This window comes from Manduca sexta, chromosome 27 (genome assembly GCF_014839805.1).
Source record: "Manduca sexta isolate Smith_Timp_Sample1 chromosome 27, JHU_Msex_v1.0, whole genome shotgun sequence".
In the NCBI taxonomy this organism is placed as follows: Eukaryota; Metazoa; Arthropoda; class Insecta; order Lepidoptera; family Sphingidae; genus Manduca; species Manduca sexta.
Genome location: NC_051141.1, coordinates 7100884 through 7126458, shown reverse-complemented (window position 1 = coordinate 7126458; position 25575 = coordinate 7100884). Strand labels below are relative to the sequence as shown.

The window sequence follows — 25575 nt, the reverse complement described above, 5'->3', positions numbered from 1 at the left end:
TGTGGCTTATTTAATATGAACTACGGACAATATTTATCATGCTATCTTAATAATATTATGTTCTATAATACCACACAATAAATAGGAAGCATAATAATTAACATAGTCTACGTACGTACTCGTATGTACGGGTAATTATGATTAAAAGCGAATGTGTTTTCTTAAGGCATATTTATTATGGCACTAATTACTCATGAGTCACATACCATAATTCTGTAACGTTATCCACAAGAATGTCATCGCTAGCAATAAAAGGGACCCGTATTACTGTTTATAGCCATTTCTTTCGATTATTAATAATAAGAGAATAAAATCATAAATATTTTATTAACCTGTCATTTAATAAATATTCGCATGTCGATTAATACCCATACGCAAAACACATTCGCTCAATTAATCGCAATGAAAGCTACAAAAATAAAAAAAAATAAACTGAGTACGTACCTGAGGCAAGAATGTCAGTTGCTGAGCGCTGATTGGTCGGGTGGATCCTTTCTCTCGCTCCTGCAAGTGTGAAACCAAAGCAGCGATGTGCTCAAGCAACTCCTTGTTGTGAACCAACAGCTGGTGAGTACGCGCCTGGAACACAAAGAACAAGTTTTGAATGGCATGGTGTTTATAATATGATGCATTATCATATTTGTGCGAATGGGGATGGAGGGCACTTATGGTTTTATATTCGAATTTTATAGCGTCTGTCCGGTTGCATCGCTTTTTAAGGTTTTGGGTTAACTGCAGCATTTCAGAAAATTTCTTTGGGATCCATAAGGAAGCGCGAAATCGCAGAATTTTATCTGCGAGACAGGGTTACTATTTATGTAAATCAGCAGGAGCAATACATATCTAATACACTATGTGTCAAAGTACATATTCTCAGAATTTTATTTAGATCACAAATTGGAATGAATATAAAAATATATTGTATAAGTATCCACAGCACCACACAGCTGTGAAAAATATAGGTTACAACAACTAATACATATTTAGATCAAGTCAAATATTGCTTAATATACGACACGTTCAAAGGTAACTAACTTCAACTTATACAGCCCGACAAATAACTAACTGCTTATATTATTTTGAATTCAAGCGAGGGTATTTTTAATCACCTCTCATTTCAAGCTGAACTCCAGAAGATTGTAGATGGAAAGGTCAAAAAGTAGTTTTTGACCTCTCCATCTACAATCTATGTTTACTATGTTTTACATATGACTCATATGGAAAACATAGTTCTAATAGCCTTTTGTAGATGGCACTGCACTTATGGTTTTTCTTTTTAAAGTATATTTTATGCAACATGGGTTTTTGTTCAATATTGATACAATAGAACACTGCCTCCTACAATAGAACACTGCCTGGCTATATATGTGGGACTTGTTATGTGATTTATGTAATCTGTAGATTTAGTTAGCGCATTATGTTTTGTATAGGGCATCAAAATAAATAAAAATTCTTTTACCTGAGCCTCGCAACGAGCAGCCTGCTCAGCAGCAAGTTGATCGCGCAGCAACAGCAACTGGGCAACAGCAGCGCGCGTTTGCTGCGCCTGTTGCTCCAGGCGCTCTTTCAAGAGTTGGAGCTGGTGTTGAGCACTGAGCGGCGTAGTATCACCAACGGTGTCGACTCCCGGAGTTAGGTCGACTTTAGTCACGCATTCCGGCAGCTCGGGCAGATTAATACTGGGTGCAGCGATTGTCCGCTGCGAAGGTTTAATCTATTATTTATTGAATATATTACAGGGTACATTAGATAATAAACGTGATAAAACACCTAAACAAATGGTTATAAACGTGAATATGAATAATGAAATAAAGGGTAACGTTATTATCGATCCGTGCACGCGATGATGGCGATGGAATGAAGTAAATATTACATTAACGTATGTTCTTGTAGTAAATATTTTCTATTTGGAACGCTGTGAGTCATTGCGTAGACATAGGAACAATAAATTTGAAATAATGTATTCTTTTTATACTATCAAAAGCCTAACTTTGGTTATTATTATATAGTTTCTTTTTTCCTAAATAATTTGCGATAGGTTTAATTTATGTTTAACATATAATTCTGAGTATTGGACATGGACTGCAATGTCTTTTGAAATCATAACAACAATACCTACTAACTAACTTTACTTCTGACTAGATTACATTTTCCATCTATGGCAAAGTTTAACATCTACGAAAAGTTGTATTAATTCAACATTTCTTTCATTAAAGTAATGTGTCTCATTGAAATTATTTTTTGTCTTCTCCTTTTCAAACTTGACATGGGCAGAATTGACGTAAAAACAATACAGTCCATCACAACAAACTGGAACTGAAAATGATTTTTATGATATTATGTCAACAATTCAACAGTTATCGTACATCAATATTATCGTATCCATTCTTTCCTAAGTTTTTTCTTATATATAATGTCTATTAAAACCGCGCGTATTTAATAAATACTTTACTTACTTGAAGCTGCAGTGCAAAGATAACGTTAATGTTATGTGCTTACGGTATTTATTAATTCATATCGATTTCATCTATCCAATTATGAATTTGAAATCGAAATACATAGGAACGCCTATCGTACGGTGAATAATAAGTTTTTTTTCTAGGAAATGTCTTCATCGGTACACCGAAGTTTATTTTTGCGTTTGTAGTTGTTAATAGAATCTGTTTGATTTAATATTACGGGAGACTTATTTGTATTCGTATACGCCTACAGTTTGATGAGTGAAACCTGTTGATTTGTACATATGAACCCTATGGCAGTAACAGTAGGTACGCATTGTTGGCAGAATTGTCTTTATTATTCTGCTTTAATATATATATTATTTTTATTATGACCGCGTGACTTGAAATAATTATTTCAAAGCGCTTATTTTAGGTAAATAGCATTAAACGGTGGAAATCTGTATATACATACAATCTATGTATAAAAATGAATCCCTATTTCCCTTGGTCACGCCATCACGCGTGAACGGCTGGACGATGTCACTATTTTTTTTTGTGGTGTTTGTTATTGTCAGGTAAGGTTCTTATGAAAGAATGAAATTCAAAAAAATGCGCGGAAAATTAGAAAATTTAAGAAAACTTAACGAAAATATTAATTTTATATAACTGTCAATTGTTTGAAATAACTTTTAACGATTGACAGAATGGGCGCGTCAAATTTATAGTTAAGACGGGACAACGTCCGTCGGGTCAGCTAGTTTTTTTAATATTTTTCTTATCTAGAAATGAATTATGAGATAAAAAATAACTACACTGACAGGTGTCCGCATAAGCTTAAATGAATGACAATTGTAACATATTATATAATTACGTACCTTGCCTTTCGCCTGCTATTCCACAGAATGCAATGAAAAGAGACAATGAAATGTATTTAATTAAGGGAATTCCAACATCTAGCAACTAGTGTTACAAACAAACGAAAATACAATTCTAAGAAATCTAGTGTAATATTTGATTAAATACATTGCTTTCACAGAAAAAATGTGGCTTTTTAAATGTACTTATAGCAACATAATCTTTTATTGTTATATACATAAAAAATTACAAAAATGTGTTATTAAAGTTACAAAGAATATCTATGATTATGTAAATATGTAAAGTAGTTATGGTAGAAATAAAAAATGCACTGCATAATGTAGTATAGTCAATAGCCAACAGTTTTTTTAGTCAAATACACCTATGTACTGTCTTTTTCACCAGAACCCAAGACGGCTTCGATAAACATGTAAATTATATCTTAAAACAACTAGGAACATCATTTAAGCCTTTTAGTTAAACGAGTTTTGTCTGAAATGATTTTACTAAAAATTTTAACGTTCGCGGGCATAAATTCAATTTTATCAAAATAATAATATGTACCATATAAAAAGTGCGTCAAGTAACAATAATCTCAAATATTGATGACTCTCTCCAAAACATAGATCATCTTTAGTCCTAATTAAATATCCCCTACACCGTTCCTGTTGAAAGATATAAGCTTATAGAAGTCCTATTTATAATAAACGTATTACATAACATCAACTTTCAAGGTAGGTATACACAGTTTAATGTCACAAAAATCTGTTCAGATCGTAATTTGCTTACGCGGTAGGGTGTATAATAAATCTTTTTTGTGATAGCTAGCAGCCGTGCAAACATAATTAAAATAGATACACGTATACGAATCTTCTATATGTGGTAGAGATCGCATAACTGCCTCGGTGGCGCAGTTGTAATGTGTACGCGGTACGAATACGACTAGCGCGCTGAGGTCCTGGATTAGAATCCCAGGTCGGACCAAAAAAAATTGTGACTGGGTTTCTCCATCTTGAATTTACTCCGTTGCAGCTAGGAGGCAGGGAGTTGGCGATGTGATGCTCTCGTGCTTTAGAAAGCACGTAAAGCCTTTGGTCCTGCGCCTAATATCTTTCCGGTGCTGTCGGATTACCGTGTCACCGGACTATGAGAGTGAAGTAAATTCACCTGTGTATTGCACAGAAACTTGTGTACTATAATATTTCCTGCGTATCTAACTGATCTCTGTTATGATTGTCCGTGTCCGAAATTCAGCTAGGAGGGGTTCATTCAGAGTTCGCAATATGTTAACTGTTAATGGCAACATAAAATATATTAAACCGCGCCTACACTACCATCTTCAATCTTTTGATATGTGACGTTTTTTGTGATATATTACTGTAACAAATAAATAGTATTTCCTCGTAACGTTGTAGTAAATAAATATTTTACTAAACTCAAAATAATTAATAAATGTAAAGTGTACTATGTGAAAGTATTATATTTCTCATTGAGATTGATAAAGTAGTCATTGCCTATGAAATAACCTGCTAGAATTGTAATTTACATTCTTGTTTGAATTCTGTCGTTTATATAGGCTAAATAAGGGAGGCCTATATCCAGCAGTGAACGATTTTCGGCTGAAATGATGATGATAATATAGGTTAAGCTATATATAAGAGAAGGCCAGATTTCATCATATATTTCTCATAACGTTTCAGATAATATTCTAGTTGTAATTACTAATTACTATAACAAAAGTATATACGTAGAAAATGATATCGTATTAGGAACTCCATTGTGACAAGGGCTTAAATTTTTTCCATCGAGGTAGATACGTACCTTCGAAACGGTGTATATAGGTATAAAACACTTATATGAATATATACTTAGCGCTTTTTATAATTTGCAGACCAAAAGATATTACGTAAAAAACCTTTTTATGTCTTACTAGACAAACGGATAAATGGTATGTTTAATGAAAAGCGGCACCTTCCTCCCATAGACTTGAATCTCTGCCTGTAGCCCAGTGTGGAGTCTACCAAAATTTCAGTTTTTCTTCATTAAAAACAACTTTTCCATCGTATATAATAATAAATTCACTAGACGAGTAATCACGTCATTGCAATAGACGAAAACACACGTCGACGAATCGAAGACATTCGCAAGCCGATGATATTATTATGGTTTGATTTATTGTAACGCTTCTCGGATTCAATGCGGTGGAGCGATTATCTTGAGGAGAGGTTACTATTTACAGTTTCGATAATAATGTTACTATTTTTAACCGTTTTGTTCGGACTACTGTTCATGATTATATTATGTAGTAAGGTCGAACATTCCATAATGAAAACAGTTCTTATATAATAAATAAGCTGGCAAATTTTAGTTGATTAATTAATATGATAAAAGTGTTTAATTAGATATTCAATTCTTTTTTGTTTGATCGATTTGAAGTATTTATGTAAGAGAGTTTGATCTAAATATTTTTTGATTTTAGAGTTATATATCGCTTTGTATTTATTAATTATTATTTTAATGAATTACGAAATGTATGTAATAAAAATATAATCTTTATACACTAACCAATACCACAATGATTTATTAAGGATGCTTTTTCCAAATATGCGATTTATAATCTAATGCAAATCAATAAAATAATCTTTTATTTAAAATAATTGCACAATAGATTGTCCATTAAACTACGTAAATTGTAGAAAAACATGTTATCTGTATTTTATTACCTGTGGAGAACGTTTTCCTTCCTTCCTTGGCGGGGGCGGCAGTAGTTCCAAATTGGTGGGTCTTTTTGGCTCCTCTCTCCCTCCGACGGCTCCCTCCTCCACAATCCCCTTGGAGGTCGAGGCAGCGGACTCCGAAGCACCGCAATCTGACGCACCTTCTGCCAATACCAGGTCCCAATAACCATCTCCATTCAATATTACTAACAGGTTTTGTTAGTTTAATAACCTTCGAATCGTTTAAAACTTATTGTTTTACATAGAATTGTATATCACGTCGCATAAATGAGCAATAAAATCACATTACATACTAGAATTAGCAATACAAAATGTTTTTTAAACTTTTCGAGTGAATAGTATATTCCATAATCATTTAATTGCAGACGGACTACACGTATACAATAATCAAACCAATAAGATGCTTATTATATTGCTTTAATACTATTTGTAATATCAATAATTTTCTATGTTAAATAATGATGGGACTGGCATGTCCGTATTAGAAAAAAATGTTAAAAAAAGTGAAAAATTAATTTTTATTTTTTGGTTTCGTTTGTGTTCACAAATATTTTACAATGCGTTTTTATATCACCACCCCCTTGTTAATTTAAAAGGGTTTTAGAATGGCAACTGCGTAGTAGAAGACGTGTAGTGGGACCCAAGGGACCCCGACGGATAGACAGATTATAACCTGATGAGGGTTGTATTGGTTGGTCGAATCCGGGATTCTTGTTTTTTCGAAACCACCTATAACTAGACCAGTATATTAACGACAATAATTATATTGTAATATAAGCTAAGGATACAGTAAGATTTATCAATGAATTACATAGTATTGATAAAAAAAAAATTAAAACGGCCTAAAAATAGTAATAAAGCCTAATATATTTCAAGTCGGCTTATTCATTGACGTACCGAAGTTGGCTTATATTAATTTAACTAATGGAACCTTAAAACTTATGTCACCTCCTATTATTTATGTAGCGAAAATCTTTATTTATTACAGGCCGTTTCACCTTTTGTATGCTCTTAGGGATTTGAACTTAATTTAGACATTTTGATGTAATCTCTAAAGCGAGCAATTATACCTATTGAGAAACTTTAGTAATATGTAAGTACATGAAGTAATCTGTTTTTATACATCACAGTGTATTTTGACTGAGTTAATAGACTTACGTCATATAAAAACCGAATAAACATGTAAAATGTAGAAAGTAAGTTTTATATTGTATGTACATAATAATATAAGCACGTATTTTTTTATAATTGACCATATACCTCAGTAGCGTTTTTTGTAATGGTGTACACGTACAAAATGTATTTGTAAATATATATTTGAATAAGGTTGCGTTAAAATAATGCCCCAGAACACTATAATGTTAATTATACGCGTAAATACAAATCTTATAATGATTATACATTCGTGGAATTCTCATTTTCACTTGTTGTTTTAACGTTGCATTATTATTTATAACCTTGGAGACACATTTTAAAATGATCTCTTCATTCTTCTTTCAAAATTAATATATTATGTACTATGGTCGGTTTTAAATACCATGGTTCTATATTCATTCAAAAATAGTCATTTTAAGCAACTTGATATAGCTTAAATAATGCAGGTTAATTTTACACAAAATATTTTCACACAAAATCGAATTAATACGAATATGGCGTGTGCTCGAGTTTATTTTTGGCTGAAAATGTGATGTTGCCCCTTCGATGAAATCTCTAGAGTAATACTAGTAGCACTAGGGCGTGTAATATTAAAATTACTTTTTATTGATATTTATTTTGTTCTAAACTTACAAATATTTAATTCATCTACGGTTCGACATTTTTTTGTAAAGTGTTACTCTTGAGACGATAAGCGGGATAAGAAAAAAGACGGGAAAATACAGACAGCGAAAAGAGATTAGATCCCCAGCATAAAGAATAAAAACGGCATAATAGAAACCACAATACGAGAGTCTCTATCAAAGCTACTAAATGCATCCAAGAATTATACACATGCAGAAATACTACAGAAACAACAGATCCGACCATTAAAGAACCGGTACCGGAGACAATCTCTGAAAAATAAAAGTAGTCAAATAAAACTCCAGGTGCAGAGAACATCAGCAATGAACTTCTCATCGAGAACAGAGACATTATTAACACCTACACTCACATAGTTATTGACTGAGGTCTTAAGAATAAATTATTTTGAAGTCAGTGGACAACAATTACTATTATACGACTACACAAGAAGATTGAAAAGAACATTTTTTTTTTTATTACTAGCTCTTCTAACCTAATCGATAACATAAGATGTACAGACTCCAAATTAAGAACGGATACATTAGCAACAGAACTGGGTGCACGACTTTCTAGAAGTGAACTCTACATGCAATAAAAGTAAATTAGGAAACAAGTCACATTGTGTTTGAATTAGTAATAACGAATTAGTTGAAGTCACAAATTAGGGACAGAATTTATTATTCCAAGTTTCTTAATCTGAGGTACTTTACCGCTAAAATACAAATTTCTTGAAGCATATTATTGTGGACTGATACATTCGCCACAAAGGCAAGTGATGACTATAATTGATTCGCCGTGTTGGCAAGTTGAAAGTCACTCTGTTATGGAGACGGTTGCCAGAACGAGAATCAGCAAAATTAAGTTTCATTAACAAAACAGAGTTATCAATGTCAACGTTAACCCACTTTTGTAAAATAAAAAAAATGATATCTGCCATCTCGCGTCTTTATTCAAGAAAACTGATTTTAAATTGAGCAAGTCTAGATTCGTAGCTTTGTAAACTGTGGCAGTGGTTATTCACGTGTGAAAAATGATACAGAAAGCAGTTTCTGTCCAGAAGCAGTTCTGGGCTCTCATACCAATCTCTGAATATGTTCGATGAATGACGGACTCCAGAGAGCATAGCAACATTCAAGATCAAATCGGACGAAACAACTAAAAATACGACAGAGATCTCGGGATCTTCAAAACTTTCGTTTGTTATAACAGAAAACCAATTGAAAGCGCAGCCTACCCCGTAACTATGAGTCGAATAATCAGTTAAGCCACGCGTGTCAAGACACTTCCTAAATGGGATATTATTTAAAATATAAGAAACACTAAGAAGACTATAAATCTTAACAGTTTGAATAAATAACTATAGATCTACAACTTGATGTCAAATATCTATAAAGTCCTCGCTAAAGTGGTTCTATATCGCAGGCATAACCAAGACACTGGACCAGATTCAACTAAGAGAACCAGCAGACTTAACCGTAACCCCAGTGTTGATAAAAAACTGTCACTGGCGATCGAAGCCGATGTGGAGACATGTGATTTACAATTACACTACTCAAGTACAGCGTTAGCTACACGTGTATGTTCCGCTTAGAGAGAACATGGCCAACATGGAATAAAAACAACTACAGCAATTTTCATATGCATTACACAATGTTGACAACTCATCGGAACCAGGATTTGTACATAATTTTCGGTAATGTCAATTTTACATTCCGTAAATTGGGCTCCGTAAATAGTATCGATACTGAAGCACACATCCGTCGCTACTTCTACCGAATATGTTTCAACTTTTTTTATTATTATAACACTACTTGTAATTTCTCGCCATATAATTACATATATACAAAATGACAATAACTGAACTCTAAACATACTTTTTTTTAACTATTTGATTAAAACATCAGCTTCTAATGATCCACTAAAATCAGAAGACATCCATCTCTGAAGTATCATCATGACATGAATTCCTTGTGCATGTCTGCTCGATAAAACCACGGTTAAAATATTTCTACAACTCAACAGGTTAACAGAAAATAACTTATCATAAGCAGTATAATAAATGTCAGTCGTAAGGTTTTATCTAATATTTTACTTTTTTTTTGTTCATAATGTTATTACCAACAATAAACCACCACCACCACCATGGTACACTTCAAAATTGCAAGAATACTCAAAGACAAATACAAATGTTTTTGCAATCTCAGATTACCATTCCCACTGTTTATCAAAAATTTGAGGCGAAGGGTTAACCAACCAAGCTTAGTGTTACAACTAGTACGGCAACACAATCCAGTATACCATTTCAGAGTCACCATATTGTACCCTTATTCATTCGCAGAAATATTGCTCACATATTGTACCTTATTGGTATGCTTAGAGAGCATCAATTGTTCAGAGCCATTGCGTAAGTGCTATATAAGAATACCAAACATTTCAATTAATAAGCCAGTGCTTTTCAATTTATCCAGAGTCCAAGTACAGACAGAATAGTTTTTTATCATGCTCCAAACCAGATCAGTGAGGGTATCTGGAACCCCAGAAGATATGTATGTTATATTATATTATTATATTACATTCCTAAACAACAACGTTTGCTCTGTCTTATTTTCTTTTACTCTGTTTTCCTAAATTGCATTTATACATCAACACAGTTGACTGGATTTTTGGAACCTCGTATACCACAAATCACATAATATTGTACTCCTGCCGTATATTGTAGCTTAATCTCTTTATGTCAGACTGTAAGCTTTCCATGTAAGATTAATGAATTCACAGATATTATATATAGTTTATAATTAAATATAAACACTAAACCAGAAACAGAACTAGAAAAACAGAAAAAGAAATTAAGTAAAACAGAATTAATGAAGCAGATCAGTAAAATAAAGCAGTCAAATCAGACAGAGTATGTTCTGACGTAGTGTTACCAGGTGTCTCGATGTGCGCGGAATATCCCGGTTATCAGAGTTCTGGAGACGCGTCCCGATTTGCGACTGATTGGGACATTAAATGTCCCGAAAATCAATAAATTTATCAAAAGACATTATTATCAAAAAAATAAACAACACATCACATCACTAGCCCTGTAGGTATAGTTTTATTTTGTTCTGTTGTTTAGAGACGCGACTGTACCATGATCTATGATTCGATGTTAAAATATATTTAGTAACATAATGTCAGAATGGCCCTGTATAATGTACTTACAGTACTGTCCGAAGATTACGACTATTCGGTATCGTGAAATGTAGGCCGGAAAGCCGGATACGTGGCATATTATTTATGTTTTACTAAATTATCCATGACGTCTCGCCAGATGCATTAATTAATCATAAAAAGCAAACTATGTTTACGATGTTATAATTATTTAACTATAATATTTTGGTTCCTGAAATCCTAATTTTGAAATCTCCGAATAGGTATCGATGCCGATATACTTGTTAATGAACTGGATAGGTTAAACAGAAGCTCTAAAATGTTTCTTGTAGTCTAGACAAAACACTGATACTAAAAACTAAATTATATATAAAACAAATAAAACAAATATTTATCAAGGTGATCATTGTCAAAACTATAAATGTTAATACCGTTTATTATTACGCGCTCATTGATCCAGCCGGTACAGACACGCCGTGTTATATGTCATAAAAAATACGTAAACTCTAATTATAAATCGCCCACAAAAACTGAAAAAAGGTGAAACGTGCCACGCAAGATGTGGTAACAGTTTGTTTTCCTTTGTTCGACGAGGACGACTAAAAAAACGAATGCCCTTTGCTGATAATAAATTGAATGATGACAACGTTTTTAATCAACTTTTTTTAGTAACATGAAAGTTTTGATATTGCTGATGAGTCCCGTAGAGGGCGGAGTACTGTTATTTGATCCGATAGTTTGCCACCTGCGATTGCCACATTTAATTTTCTATTTAACATTATCCACTAAAATCCTTGACCATCAGGCGATTATAATCATAAATACAACGTGTAATACCCAGTTGGCACAAACCACTTGTATAATTTATGAGTTTCCGCTCGATGATCAGAGCGTTCGTCCAGTGTGAAATGAGACTGAGACAGCTTCATTTTGGCTCGTTTGCTGACGATGTAAGGCGATTATCGTTTGTGAGTGTCGACGTGGTACTATGTGATCTTTCAGTTCGAGTACCTAAAGACGAAGTTAAACATCAAACATACGAAACCCAGTCTGATAATAATAACGTCAATGTAGTTCAAATTTTTATTTATTTAGCAGAGATGTGATAGCATATTATAGTCGATATATTAATTTAATATAACTCATAAAACGATTATGTTAATAAAATAAAACATTGATATCTAGAAGATATTTATTCCGGTTCCTTATTCGTAATTTTTTTTCAAAAGTAAAACATGTTATGAAAAGTAAAATGGTTGATTGAAGCATTTTCAATATTATTCTGGTAACTGAACGGGCTCTAAAGCATCAATTCTAAATGTATAATTAATTTCCTTGTTTTTAATCACGTTTACAATTTTTCCCAACGAGTGCTATAAATTAAAGGACTATATTTCTAAGAGAATAAAGATGAAATTTTGAATACTGTAAGATATCCAAATTGTTGGAGTGTGTGCGGAGTGGGCCTCATACTTTGAGCTTTAATGTGGGCAGCATAAATAGCGTTTTGTCGGTTCCTATATCAAAAGGGGCTCAGACTTTATATTATTAAAAAAATATTTTAATGTCATGAAAAATTAGTAGGCACGGGTGAAAGTGGACGTACGGAGCGACATAATCGTGAAATTACGACCAAGCTCCTTAAATAAAGATTAAAAATAAAATATCCGAATTATACATTACAGGCGGTATAAGATGAATATGGTTAGTTGGGGCACCCGCGCCTATTTGTATAGATACATATATGAACGACATCTTATTTAATCAACAGTCCTCATTGCAGTTTTTATTTCACTCCACTCGGTAGCGACATACTCAAGGAAAGTCTGGCCTTGTCAGTTTGTTTTTAGAAATTTGTAATACCAGTATATAAGTGGTAACAGGTACACTCTAATTAGTTCAACTTTCCAGGAAATCAACCTGCGTAGTCCGTCTGCAATCATAAGATATACTGATGTAAACACTTTGCAAACAAAATAAATCACAGTATTCAGCTAAAATACCACATTCGCAGAGCAAACAAACTGATCTCAGATTTAATTTCGCAGTGCTCTGTCGCCGGCGGTTAACACTCTTAATTAACAAACACGGATAATTGACATGTAATTCTAACTGCAGCCTATAATTAAATTGCACAGGGAGAACCTTGCAATATGCCGGGAATAATCCGGTCAAGCTTGTAGAAACAGTATCAGCACGTGTGTTGAGAACTGTTTAAACCGCTTGAAACTCTGAATAAACAGGCAATTGTTTGATTGTTCAAGCGGTTTGATGGCTGTCGATGGCTCCTCAACGTATTTTGGACTCACAATACAGCACTTCGCAATTGGATAAATACATTTTTTAAAAGAATAAAGTGTTTTATAAATTATTTTTTATAGAGAACTTTTAGAATGCGATTAAGTAGTTAGCGTTCCGGTGTCGGGACGGCCTCAAACCTTTGGAGGGTGGGATGTCGCTGGCGCGGTCCACGTGCACGATGTCGTCTACGGCTGAGGATGTGGAAGGAGCGGGCTGATCAGGAGTGTTTGTTTGCATTTTGTGGCAAACCTCAAATGCTTGACCAACGGTGCGCACAATCCTCATGGCTTGGCTCTGTAGACAAAATAAATTATATTACGTTATGAAAAATATGTTATTATTTTCCCGAACTGAATATAGGTTCAGCAGTGGATTTTATGTGGCTGATGATTAAACGAATGCCCTAAAATAGTAAATAATTACGGTCGACGATATGCATCAAGAAATTATTTTATATATTGAATTGCATCGTGGTGTTATAAAACATTTATAGTGATAGTAATATGGTATTGTATTTATAATATTCAATATGAAGGTAAATGATCGGAAACGTTCGTTCATTGCTCTTGAAATTCAACATTCTGAACTATATATGTGTCAAACTATCTTCAGGCCGTTCAAATTTTATTATTTCATCAAAATCAACTTTATACAATAATAATATAGAGGTCAAGGATAGATATATATATATATTATTACATACATATAAATTAATTCCAATTTCCTTTGGTCACGCCATCACGCGTGAAGGACAGGACCGATTTCACAAATTTTTTGTTGTTGTTGTATTTGTTATTGTCAGGAGAAGGATCTTATGAAAGAAAAAAAATAAGGAAGTTGAGCGGAACGTTAGAAAATTTAAGAAAAGTTAATTTTAGCGATTGACAGAATGCGCGCTGCAAATTCATAGTTGACAGGATCTGTCTGTCGGGTAAGCTAGTATTTTAATATAAAATCATTTTTTGAGTTGTAACTATGAGTTAAACTATTGGAAAATGTCGTATTACTAGTCGTATCATTACAATTTCCAAATCCGTACATAAATATGTATATAAACTAAATAACCAGTCCAATTTATATTGGTTTTAATTGTCAAATTGAAATATATTTCATTGTCGTCGATGCGTTTTGGAATGTTAATTGTCATGATTACAGTACGCCATGAAGTAAAAGGCTACGCAACTTGACATTTGAGTTGCTTAACATTGTTAACATTGGTAAATACTCGGCACGTAATCACTTTATCTAAATATTTTCTAGATCCAGGTTGTATAGGAGGTATATGAGGGGAAGGAATATCTGAGGTAATTATTGCCCAAACTAAAAAGTTACACTGAAGTAGCGGTTGTTGTAAATATAATCGTCACAATTAATAACGTTCGGTTTAAATAATTCTTGAATAAAACTTGCAGCGATGCGGAGTTCCATTCGAGTTCATACTAGTGTACATGTAGAATTACGGGACTATTCCGCTCCCACCCACAAAGAAAAACTCAATAGCCTAAATTTACTTATATGTGTATTCCTTGTAAATGATCGCTTGTTTTTGTGGTGAAGTGAAACATCGTCACATGCCTGCGAATTTTGTTTATAAGAATTGGAGGGCATGTGAGGGTATGTCAAATCGTAATTGGCCAGTGTGGTGGACTAAGGCCTTATCCCTCTCAGGAGAAGAGGAGGCCCGAGCCCAGCAATGGAACATTATATGATACAGGGCTGGTATTATTATTACATCCACTGACCACTGCAACATCTGTAAGCCAGGATCGGCAGTGGCACGCATTTTATGATATCAAGCGATGAAGCTCAGCGAGTCTCGGGGAGTACTAATTATTCTCAACCCGCATCCAAATTTATCCAATAGAAGGATAAGGAGGAGTCGGCAATATATTTACAGCTTCTATCCATAGCAAAGCCAGAGGTGAATTATAAACGACAAAAGGTATTTTTTAACTTCACAGACTTACTTTAAATATTTACTATACCGGTAATCAGCTGTAAAGCAACTACTGTAGACATACTAGTTACCTACTAAAATCATGCTTAGTAACCTGTTTCAGAAAAGATTCAGGAACTGAAAATACGCTACTAAAGACGTTGCAGACGTTGCTTGAAAACTTATTTAAGCAACTTTAGTAACTATCAGATTCATAGTGATGACTGTTGCTCAAATCACAGCAATACATTACAGCGTGTGCGCAACGCCTTATAACACTTCAAGCGATGGTTATAACACAAACTAAAGTCCTTTAATTATGAATAATTAAAAATATACACTATGTGAAATAATTCACGGTTAAAAATACAATGGTAATAAAAGAGGTAGTACGAACATTATGACAGCGAAATAAAAGGGAACGGGCGCAGGCGTGAGATATAACATATGTTTAATTAACGTTCCTTTCATTCATGCCGCGTAACAGATCGAAAAAGATTATTCAGGCCGAGCGCTTGTTTAAAACCCTCAGATCCTTTAGTACGCGACCAGCTTAAGTCGTGCTTTTGGCTTTTCGATTTTTTGATGAAACAATGTTATGAATTTTTTGTTGTCATATTACTACAGAATTATAAACTAAGTACATGATTTTATACCTAAAGATTAGGCAAAAGCTGAATTAGTGCATTTATAATTTGTTGAGTTTATAGGAAGCGAAGTATTAATTACGATCAAATTCTTATAATAATTAAAGCTATAATCATTATTTCTTATGTTCGCGCGAATGTTAGACATTGAAATAAAACTATTTGCGGATTTGATCGCGGTTATATATATTATAATTTTTGGGGGATGGGGCGGTGACTGAGGTGGTTGTCGTCCGGAAAATCAAAGTTACAATATCTACCCACATTTTACAATTGTACAAACCTTAACCTATATTATTTTTGTTTCGCTCTTACGTTACTTTACATTTATCCTAGTATTTATCAAAGTAAGTTTTTATCAAGATTTTTCAAACCATCACCATAATAAACATTCTCTGTAACATGAATATTCATTAACAATATCTATGCAAAAGCTATTAAACTGTACACCGAAATTTCTATATGTATAACGCGTGTATTAATTTGCCTGCGAAATGTTGATTACAGTAGTTACACTGCAACGTGCAAACTAACGTAGTTTAATTAAAAAAATATTTTATATGAACTGCCTCGGTTTCGTAGTTGTATTGGTTGTATTGCAGAGGTCTTGGGTTTGATCCCCGGGTCGGGCTAAGAGATATTTGGTTTTTCTACTCAGTATCATCCCGGGAATTTGTGCCCGATATGGCGGTGAACTCGTCCCCTATCATATCATGGGACGGAATTAAACTACGCCACCAAGACAGTAGTAATAGTATGTATAATTTCATACATTTAAATGACCTATTTGTTGACTCAGAAACAGTGACGAGTGAACAGGTTCACGTGCTAGGTTCGATTTCCACTACTTATGCAAATATTTAATAAATGACTCGATATATATCATGATTCATTTCGTATCTGGTGCTCGCATGAAAATAAATATGACGATAACTAGTTGAAATAAGAATTTTATAAAACAAGAGGAATCAATTTGATTCATCTACATCTCATAGTTTCAGTGCTCCACGCGGTTCGAATGCGAGAATTAAACATAGCGACATTTATCACTATTGTGGTATTTTTGTAACCTACTTAAATAGATGTATTTTTAATTTCATTCCAATGTACGGCTATATATAGTACTTTCTGCGACCAAAAACAAACTAATGTAGAGTAAAAAGCCCGAGTAATGGGCTACTAGTAACCAAGTTTCATATATCTTTTTTAATAAGTGCACGGTAGTGCTTCCACTGCACCTGATGGTAAGTGAAGTGGGGTCTAATAGACGGTCGACTGGCGAGAGGTGATTACCCTTCACCAGTCGATACAATTATGCCGGCTTATTGGAACCGGATCTACATATACTATTCGTGACACTATTCCGTGGGCCGCTATGGCCACTATCTACTACATCTCTTGATAAAACGCATTTTGTAATCTTCTAGTAAGAAAACCTGAAAATTATTTCATAAGTTGGATAGAGACGGTTCGTTTGAATTGTTTTTTTTTTTCTTAAAAGAAACTATCGCTTTGGATTAAATGTAAAAAGATTTTTTAATAAGTTAATCATAATATCTTCCATAGTTTCATCTCAAATTGAATATAATGATAAAGAAAAGTTGAAACGGAGAATCTACCGAGATTTGTACCGTAAATATTTGTGCCATATGTAACAAATTAGGTCCTTTCAGAAAAATACCTACGTTATCATTTTAGCACGGAAAAGTGACTCGACTGCACTTGACGTTAAATGAAATGAAGCTCAAGGAAAATTTCGCCCAGCTAGGAATCTTTTATCCCTTGATGAGAATTTTTAATCAAAACTTTTTTATTCGCATAAATAAGGAAAACCTTATTAATCTCTATCGATCTAATAACTTCAGAAAATAATAATAAAATAATGCACTATAAATTAAGGAAATGATCATAATCATTCGCCCATATGAAAGTGATTTCCATTATTTAACAAATTCCAGGTCATCAGATTCATGTACTGTGTACGTCACATCGTATGGACATCTACCAGTTCATCGCTTCTTGGATCTCCGCCAGGTACCGCCATCACATGGACTTCAGAAAGAGATATGTCTGACATCACGGCGTGTCACGGCTCGCGCTTTCTCATAAATTGACACTAATACGACAATACATATTCCAATTGACAGTCAACGTGGGCTTTGAAAAAAAACCGGCCGAGTGCCAATTGAACCAGTGTGGCTAGGATCCTGTCAAAGTTAAGATTATTTCAGCGCAAAATTGGGGGCTTGGGTAAAGGATCTTTCATATTGATTTCTTTTTGTCACACTATCGGGGCTAGGGTAGAACCCATAGGCCTAATCCCTGCATGACCATAGACATAGACAGCAGTGAAATTACAATTACTATGAAAGTGGGTAATAATGACTATGTTTTTTTTACATAATATGAGTAACATTTAAAAGGTTAACTAATCCTATGCTATCCTATGGTCTTTCACTTTGCACAAAGCATTACTTTCTACAGCAAGTGATGTCGATTATAATGATTGGATCTATTTGCAGTACGTAGATAGTGCATTGAATCTTGATTTTGCGGTTGGCCACCAGGTTTAACTGGGTCTCAAATCACACTGCTTGTGTTGTGGCTTCGCTCACATCATGTATGCCAACTATTTAGCACCAATGAACATCGTATTATGTATAGGAATTGAGTTTATAGAACCTGTTACTGAACTTAGGTGTATAATGTATATTGTTTATCAATTATTGTCTACAGTGACGGAAAATATCGTGAGGAACCATACATACCCGAAAATTCTCTATAAGAATTTCGAGGGTGTGTGATTTTTGTCAAACCATACTAGGCCAGCTAAAAGGTAAAACCTTCTTAATAATGGAAGGGGCACGTGCTCAGTAGTGGGCACATTATACAGGAGTGGTATGGTAGACAGTACATTATTATTATTAATCAAAATATTCAGTATAATTTAATAAAAAATAATTTTGAAAAGATAAGTTCAATTGTGGATTCAAAATATTTTTATGATGTAGTTTTTTACAATGAATCATCATTATTATTAGCTGCAGTATGTCTACCGCTAAATATGGGCGTTCCCAAGATTTCCAGATAAACCTTCTGGAAATGGCCCGCATCCAGCGACTATTATAGCAACAAAGATATAATATACAACTATCCAATGAAATAATATTTGAAAATATTTTTTGTTGTAACAAATCATGTCTAGTTATGGAGATACTCCCATCAACTCAATTGAGTAATATTTAAAATTGATTTATCAGACAGAAACTACTCTGGAATAAATGTTTCTCTATGGGATATCTTTTATTGATGAATAAATGATAGATCGTCTTTGATAATAAACAAATTTATTTTCTAAGGACACACTAACTTTAAAAATTAATTATTGGGTAAAATTAATATGACTGCCGACTTGCTAACACTGCAATAACTTTATGTATTTCGAGCCCATACAGTGACAGTTTTTACGGTGTCTTTGATATCATTATATCTATATTACGATCCGTTGAAAAATAGCACGCCCGTAAAATTTGAGTTGTAATCGCCTACTTTCCATCTTGATTTCCAGTTTTTGCACATTAACAGAAAATTACTGCCTCGAATTCACATTACGCGTAACATTCCGACCATTATTTTAATGATATGAACATTTTCTTATATTGCTTATTTGTTTATATAATATTGTGTGAACCAAATTAAATAAAATTAACACAAAAATCGATTCGCAATGCCTTTTAACAGTGAGTCAAACTAGTTTTGTTCCTGACTACTACTGCGTAGGAAACTTATCCCGAAACTTAAGTCCTATATTACATTTTTCCGATCAAAAGTATACCTTTAAGTTAATCAACGGTTTATGCCTCTTATCTTAACTATTCAATTATCAAAATATGATAATATCTACTCAAATCTTCGAGAATATTAAAGTTGATACAATTGTAATAATAAAATAAAATACGTAGTGATGGGGATTTTGTAAAATTTTACGCAACATAATTTACCACTACCGCAATAGTAATATTGTGCGTCATTGCCACTTGACACGTATATATAGAATATAATTTATTTCGTCATATACTATAATTATTATATGTCATAATTTTGAACGGGAGTCAACCATATACATCAACGTTGCTTATAAATTATTGAGAACTACTGTTTCGTGATTTTGTTTATTTAAATGATACATGAAATTAAAATAAATTTTCTACTATTTTCCTAAATTAGACACCATAGTATAGAATTAATAGATTAATTAGAATTTAAAGTCATATACAAAAACTGAATTCAGATTACTGCAATTGTTAAAACAGAGGATTCGCAGCGTAAGAACATAGGAAATGGCGAACATTTTATAAAATTCATATTTATAATATGGATAAGTATCGTCAAAGGGAACATATTAATATATTAATAGAAAAAAACAATTTCATGAAGTAAATAACGTTTTCATCCCCGTAAACAAAAACTAGTCCAAGCACAATCTAAATCAATCAGCAATCATTCAACTTTGAGAACAACCATAACAAACAATGTTCGAGCCTATTTCTGGATGAGATAAGAAAACTTTGACACTGATCGATGATCGAATCATCTAATATTTGTGAGCCACTTACTGATTAGTTATTGGGAAATAATTAATGTTCACACAAAATAACCGTCGATGGCGTACGAACTAGGCAGTTTCCATTTTCTTGACATCTTATCGATCAATACAAACTTTGTTGTTTATTGTTTGCTTCTAATATTTGATTATAAGAGCTTTTACTGAAGTTAAGTAAAAACTATTACAGTGTACCGTGTTTTGTTACATGATAATAATAATATCAGTCCTATATTATATACTGTCCCACTGATAAATACGGGTCTGCTCTACTACTCAGAGGGTTAAGGCCTTAGTCCACCAGGCTGGCCTAGTGCGGATTGGCAGACTTAACATACCTTCAAAATTCTTATAGAGAACTACTCAGGTGTACAGGTTTCCTCATGATATTTTCCTTCACCGTTAAAGCACGCGATAATTCATACAGAACGTGAAGAAAAAGTCAAGAGGTGTGTGCCCTTGGGATTTGAACCTGCGGAAATTCGTCTTGGCAGTCCGTTCCACACCCAACTAGGCTATCGCCGTATAAAAACTATTTCAGTGTGGCGTGTTCCGATATAAAATTCTAAAATATATAGTTGTAACAACAATACATTTATGCACATGTGTGTGATTAACATTCGATATTATAAAAAAATCCACCTGTTGACTCGCACGCGACATAATAAAGTCTATCGGTCCAAGACAATGACCTTTATAGCGATCATAATTTTTAGCTACCTCATCGCTGTAAGTACGTCAGACGTCTATTTTCGTTGACGTCGTCATTCTAGTGGAGTGAGGTCAAAGAAATGCGGTTACTTAATCCTCGGTCCGAGCTCGAACTATATTTCGATTGTTCTTTTTTAATTATGTCATCTTTAAATTGGCTCATTGGGATTTACTACTAAGAATTATATTTTTTTGGAACAAACTTCACGGTCTAGTATTACAACTACAATAATAATGTAGACTGTTATACCACTGCGTTGAAAATGTATACTAAGTTAGTTATGACTTTAATCAATAATTTGATATACATTTAAACTTGCGTCAGTAATAGTTTCAAAGATTTCATTATAAGTGTTTATTTTTATTATATAAATGTTTTATATTAATTGCGGAAGTTTAACCTCAAATCTTTTGGCGAGTAGAAGACGCAAGATAAGTCAAATGGCTATTATATTATTGTGCGAACGTGATGCGTAATTTCCTTTTGGTGTTATCTGTACATGTTCGGTATTCTAAACAGCATAGGAATAATATTAAAATCAATACATATTATGTGTCAACAAATTTAGCCCTAGACATAATCAGTATCTTATGATGATCACTGAACGCATCGGAAACGATAACTCCTTTCATATTTTATAAATATTACACGGCTACGATATCATGGCTCAACATGAACGGTGAACTCATAAATCATCGAAATACAAATGGAGTGTAAATTTTAAAAATGAAAAACATTTGTGCAGCATCAAACAGTTCATTTCGCATGTTCGCGCTATGCTTCATACATTATCATGTCGCATGCATTTTGTCATGTCCCTTAGAATAAAAGCTTTTGTACGTGTCGTTTGGGACGTCGTTCACCGGCCATAAAGCGCAGGCGCGACTTTACGATTTGCAACTAGGGACATAATAAATTAGACAACTGTAAAAAGTACGTTAAAGTCAGGCGAGATGACAGGTGTAACGAGAAATCCAGTAAAAATAAAAAAAATTACAACTGTATTTTTATACCGCGCCGCGCCGGTGGACACGGTATTATTGTAAGGAAATATAAAAACAATATCTCACGTCGAATAAGAAATGTTAAATATTTTGTCAGTGAGATTATTTGTACAAGTACACGGTATGAGAGATTTCTTCATAGTTTAGACTAACTTCAGACCGTATTATTTATTCAAAAAAGTATACACATTATTTTCGAATGTGAGTAATAGAAAAATATTAAGTATCTGGTATCCTTAGAATTACTGTTACGGTAACATACTACTATGTTTTATAATATGGGTGGTCAAAACGAATGAAATTAGCGTAAATTGGAGAATTTCCAAAATCGACAATTCATCTAAGTCAATTATCCAGGACACATTTGATATAGGACACCTAATTCAGGGCAGGAAATGGATTTGTTTGTCGCAACTAAGTATTAATATATATAATTAATTGACATGGTGTAGTTTTAAAATTATATTTTCATGTATTTTTTCATTTGATTCTCACGATTGTTAAGGAACTTATGAGTTCGTTAAAAGTAAAGCGCGTATACACTGATCTTTTCCAAAAACTGCAATTGAAGTTAATAAAACCTAAAATGCTTCTAAATACTACTAATATGTGAATAGATTGGACCAGTACAATATTAATATTTATGTAATATATTTTTGTGTTAATGCAAGCATTCTACTCATGACTTGCCGTTCTAGACTCATCGTTCACTGCGCCATCGACCACGAAGACAAACAATGGAATTCATAAATACAAACTATTCCTCGCTTTATGTATACGCCTTCTCTTTTATATTTAACGTAAATGTTTACTTCTTTCACTTCAATAAGCAAACGTATTTCGAAACTCATTGAAGCTTACGAAACAACGACATCGCGTCCGTAAAAACAAATTAATTAAATTAATTGGTATTGAAAAGTGCAGATGTTTTTGGATTTTCTTTTGTTTTCTCTCTGGACTCCAGAGAAGGGGATACCGCGCAAGTGATTCCGCCGACAAAAAGGAAAAATAACATTATAATATGTAGATGCGACAAGTAATATCTTAACAATATTTGTGCTTATTAGACATTACGCAAGGAAAAATTTCTTGTTTTAATAAACATTATCTTAATATTTTTACACCCAATTTTTTTCTTAATAATGGATAAAAAATATTATTTGCTTCCTTGACTATTTATAAAACGTTTTATTAAGAATATACTAGTTGTTGGGATAGCAATAAGTTTGATTTAACAGAGATTAAAATAGCATTGAATCAGTAATCATTCCATGTTGAAATTATAAACTGAAATTAGAATGATATGAGATTCGAATGTCAATATAAAGAAAATAATATTTCTCTAAGTGCTTTTCCAATGTACACACCTGAAACATTGTACCATAAATAAATATCGAAACTAAAAATATTACAGCTTTTCCAAAGTAAATAAGAGAAAAATATTTTTCTTACTTTATTTACACATTGCACTAATAATGTATCTTCAATGACTACAAAAGGTTTAATGATACACATAGTATGCTTCATTTCACTCCATTATCACTTGTATGTTGATTTAGAACGTAAACTAAAGGCACCGAAAGATTTAATGATAGCAAGACGATGTTACGGTAACTATACGAGTGCGTAATTCACACGTTGGCGGCGGCAGTTCCAAAATATCTCATACAAACATAAGCAGTTTCCTAAAGTTTTCTAAATAATAAATGGAGACGACGACGGAAGCTTCGCCCTTGACGCAAAACCACGGTTGCGCAAAATAATACGTCGAGATGTCACCGGAGATTTAGATTTATAAAAAATCATCCGGGTGCGCGGTTCTTGGTTACGGCGCGGGAATCAAAGTAAATAGTGATAAGTTCTTTATGATAAATCAATAGAAATAAAAAAGCCACCAATGTGTTGTAATTGTTTGGTGTTGATTAATATAATTTCGTTCGTCTATATTACACACGTGTACTGTTGCTAGTTGACGTAATGGCACAGTTTAATAACGTGTCTTGAACAAGGTGTTCAGATTTTGCTGTTGAAAATACACCGAGATGGACGCTATTATTTCATGAAGTCATCAAAATCCGCTAATTTCGAATGAACAGTAATCGTTCGCAGTACTAAGCAGACTTCAAACACAAATAGTGTAGATAATGTTATTGCATTAGCATTACGCGAAGAACATACCCATTGAGAAAAACAGCTGATAAAAACAAAAATAAATACGATAAAAATAGAGCACGTGTTTATACCACGGTGTTACATGTTAAAACAAAAACGCTTTAATACTCACTTCTAAGTCAGAATCTAATCCTTCTAGACTGGAAGAGCGTGTATCCGTACGCAGTGATACTCTATTCGGTCGCCTGGTTAGACTGTTCACCCCCATTAGTTTGCTGGAGCGACCGAGAGTAGCACTGCTACTTCCGACCACCTCACAAGGTTCACGAAAGGAAAGCTTCTTTCGCGGTCTTTCGCTGACATCCTGCATAGGGACATCTGGATTGCCAAGTCTTTCAATAACAGGTATAACAAGCCGAGATTGAACACACACTTCCTCCGTTGAATCAAATTGTCGTTGACGTAGAGGTGATGGGTCTTTCAGAAAACTACCACAATGCCAGTCTTCTATATCCTTATCGTATCGCTTTGTCGCTCCGACTGACAGAGGCCTGGGTCTCACACTACTTGAAAATTCGCGAGAAGAACTCTCTTCGATCCTGCTTCGGTGTTTCTTTCGGACATCATTAAACTCAGGTTCCGAACGGCTGCTTTTTAACCTTTCTTGATTTTTTTTATCTTTTGTCTCTTGTTTAAGTGTTTTCGAACGATTTTGATTGTCTTGTTTAGACTTCAAAGCTCCTCCGAGTGATACAAGGGTGCTTCTGGCTTTCAAGAGGACTTCGGTTGGCAAGTGTTTCAGCAGATGATCGTTCCGTCTCTGTTTACTATGGTCCCTGTGATTGGACATGTTGGAATGCCGAGTAGTTGCGAGAACATGTAGCCTTTTCTTTCGACGTGGAAGAAGATTTCACCAAAACACGCGCGCCGCTGTGGATTCCCACGAAACAACTGAAGTGGCGGAGGCGTGGTTTGCGCGTGCGTCGCGCGTCGCTCCAAGTACCACAAATAAACATATTCGCGTGTTTCTAAGCGGTACACTTCGTGCAGACACATGGAACGAAATTTGTTAATAATGTGATAACAGGTAACCGAGGAATTTGTGATATTTCGAACAGACATGCAATGTAATCAACGAAAATAGAGCGCACAGTGAAAATAAAGACATGAAAGGTGGGTGGTATCGTATATGATCGTAGAAAAAAAAATAGTTAAAAAAAGAACTGTATTATATTATTACAATTCATATTATAGAATTGTTAATATTTTTCTAGGAAACAATTATATATTTCTG

General features: G+C 33.7%; 1 protein-coding gene across 1 annotated transcript in view; it reads right to left on the bottom strand.

The window, feature by feature from the left end:
• The window catches only part of LOC115441156 (capon-like protein), a 29890-nt gene extending 4603 nt beyond the window's left edge, over positions 1–25287 (bottom strand). The window contains exons 1-5 of the mRNA XM_030165804.2: positions 24454–25287; positions 13405–13561; positions 6020–6177; positions 1460–1699; positions 445–579 (exon numbers count right to left, since the gene is read on the bottom strand). Coding sequence (XP_030021664.1) covers positions 445–579; positions 1460–1699; positions 6020–6177; positions 13405–13561; positions 24454–25131 — 1368 coding nt within the window. The 5' untranslated portion in view covers positions 25132–25287. The remainder of the gene's footprint in view (positions 1–444; positions 580–1459; positions 1700–6019; positions 6178–13404; positions 13562–24453) is intronic.
• Positions 25288–25575: the final 288 nt, after the last annotated feature.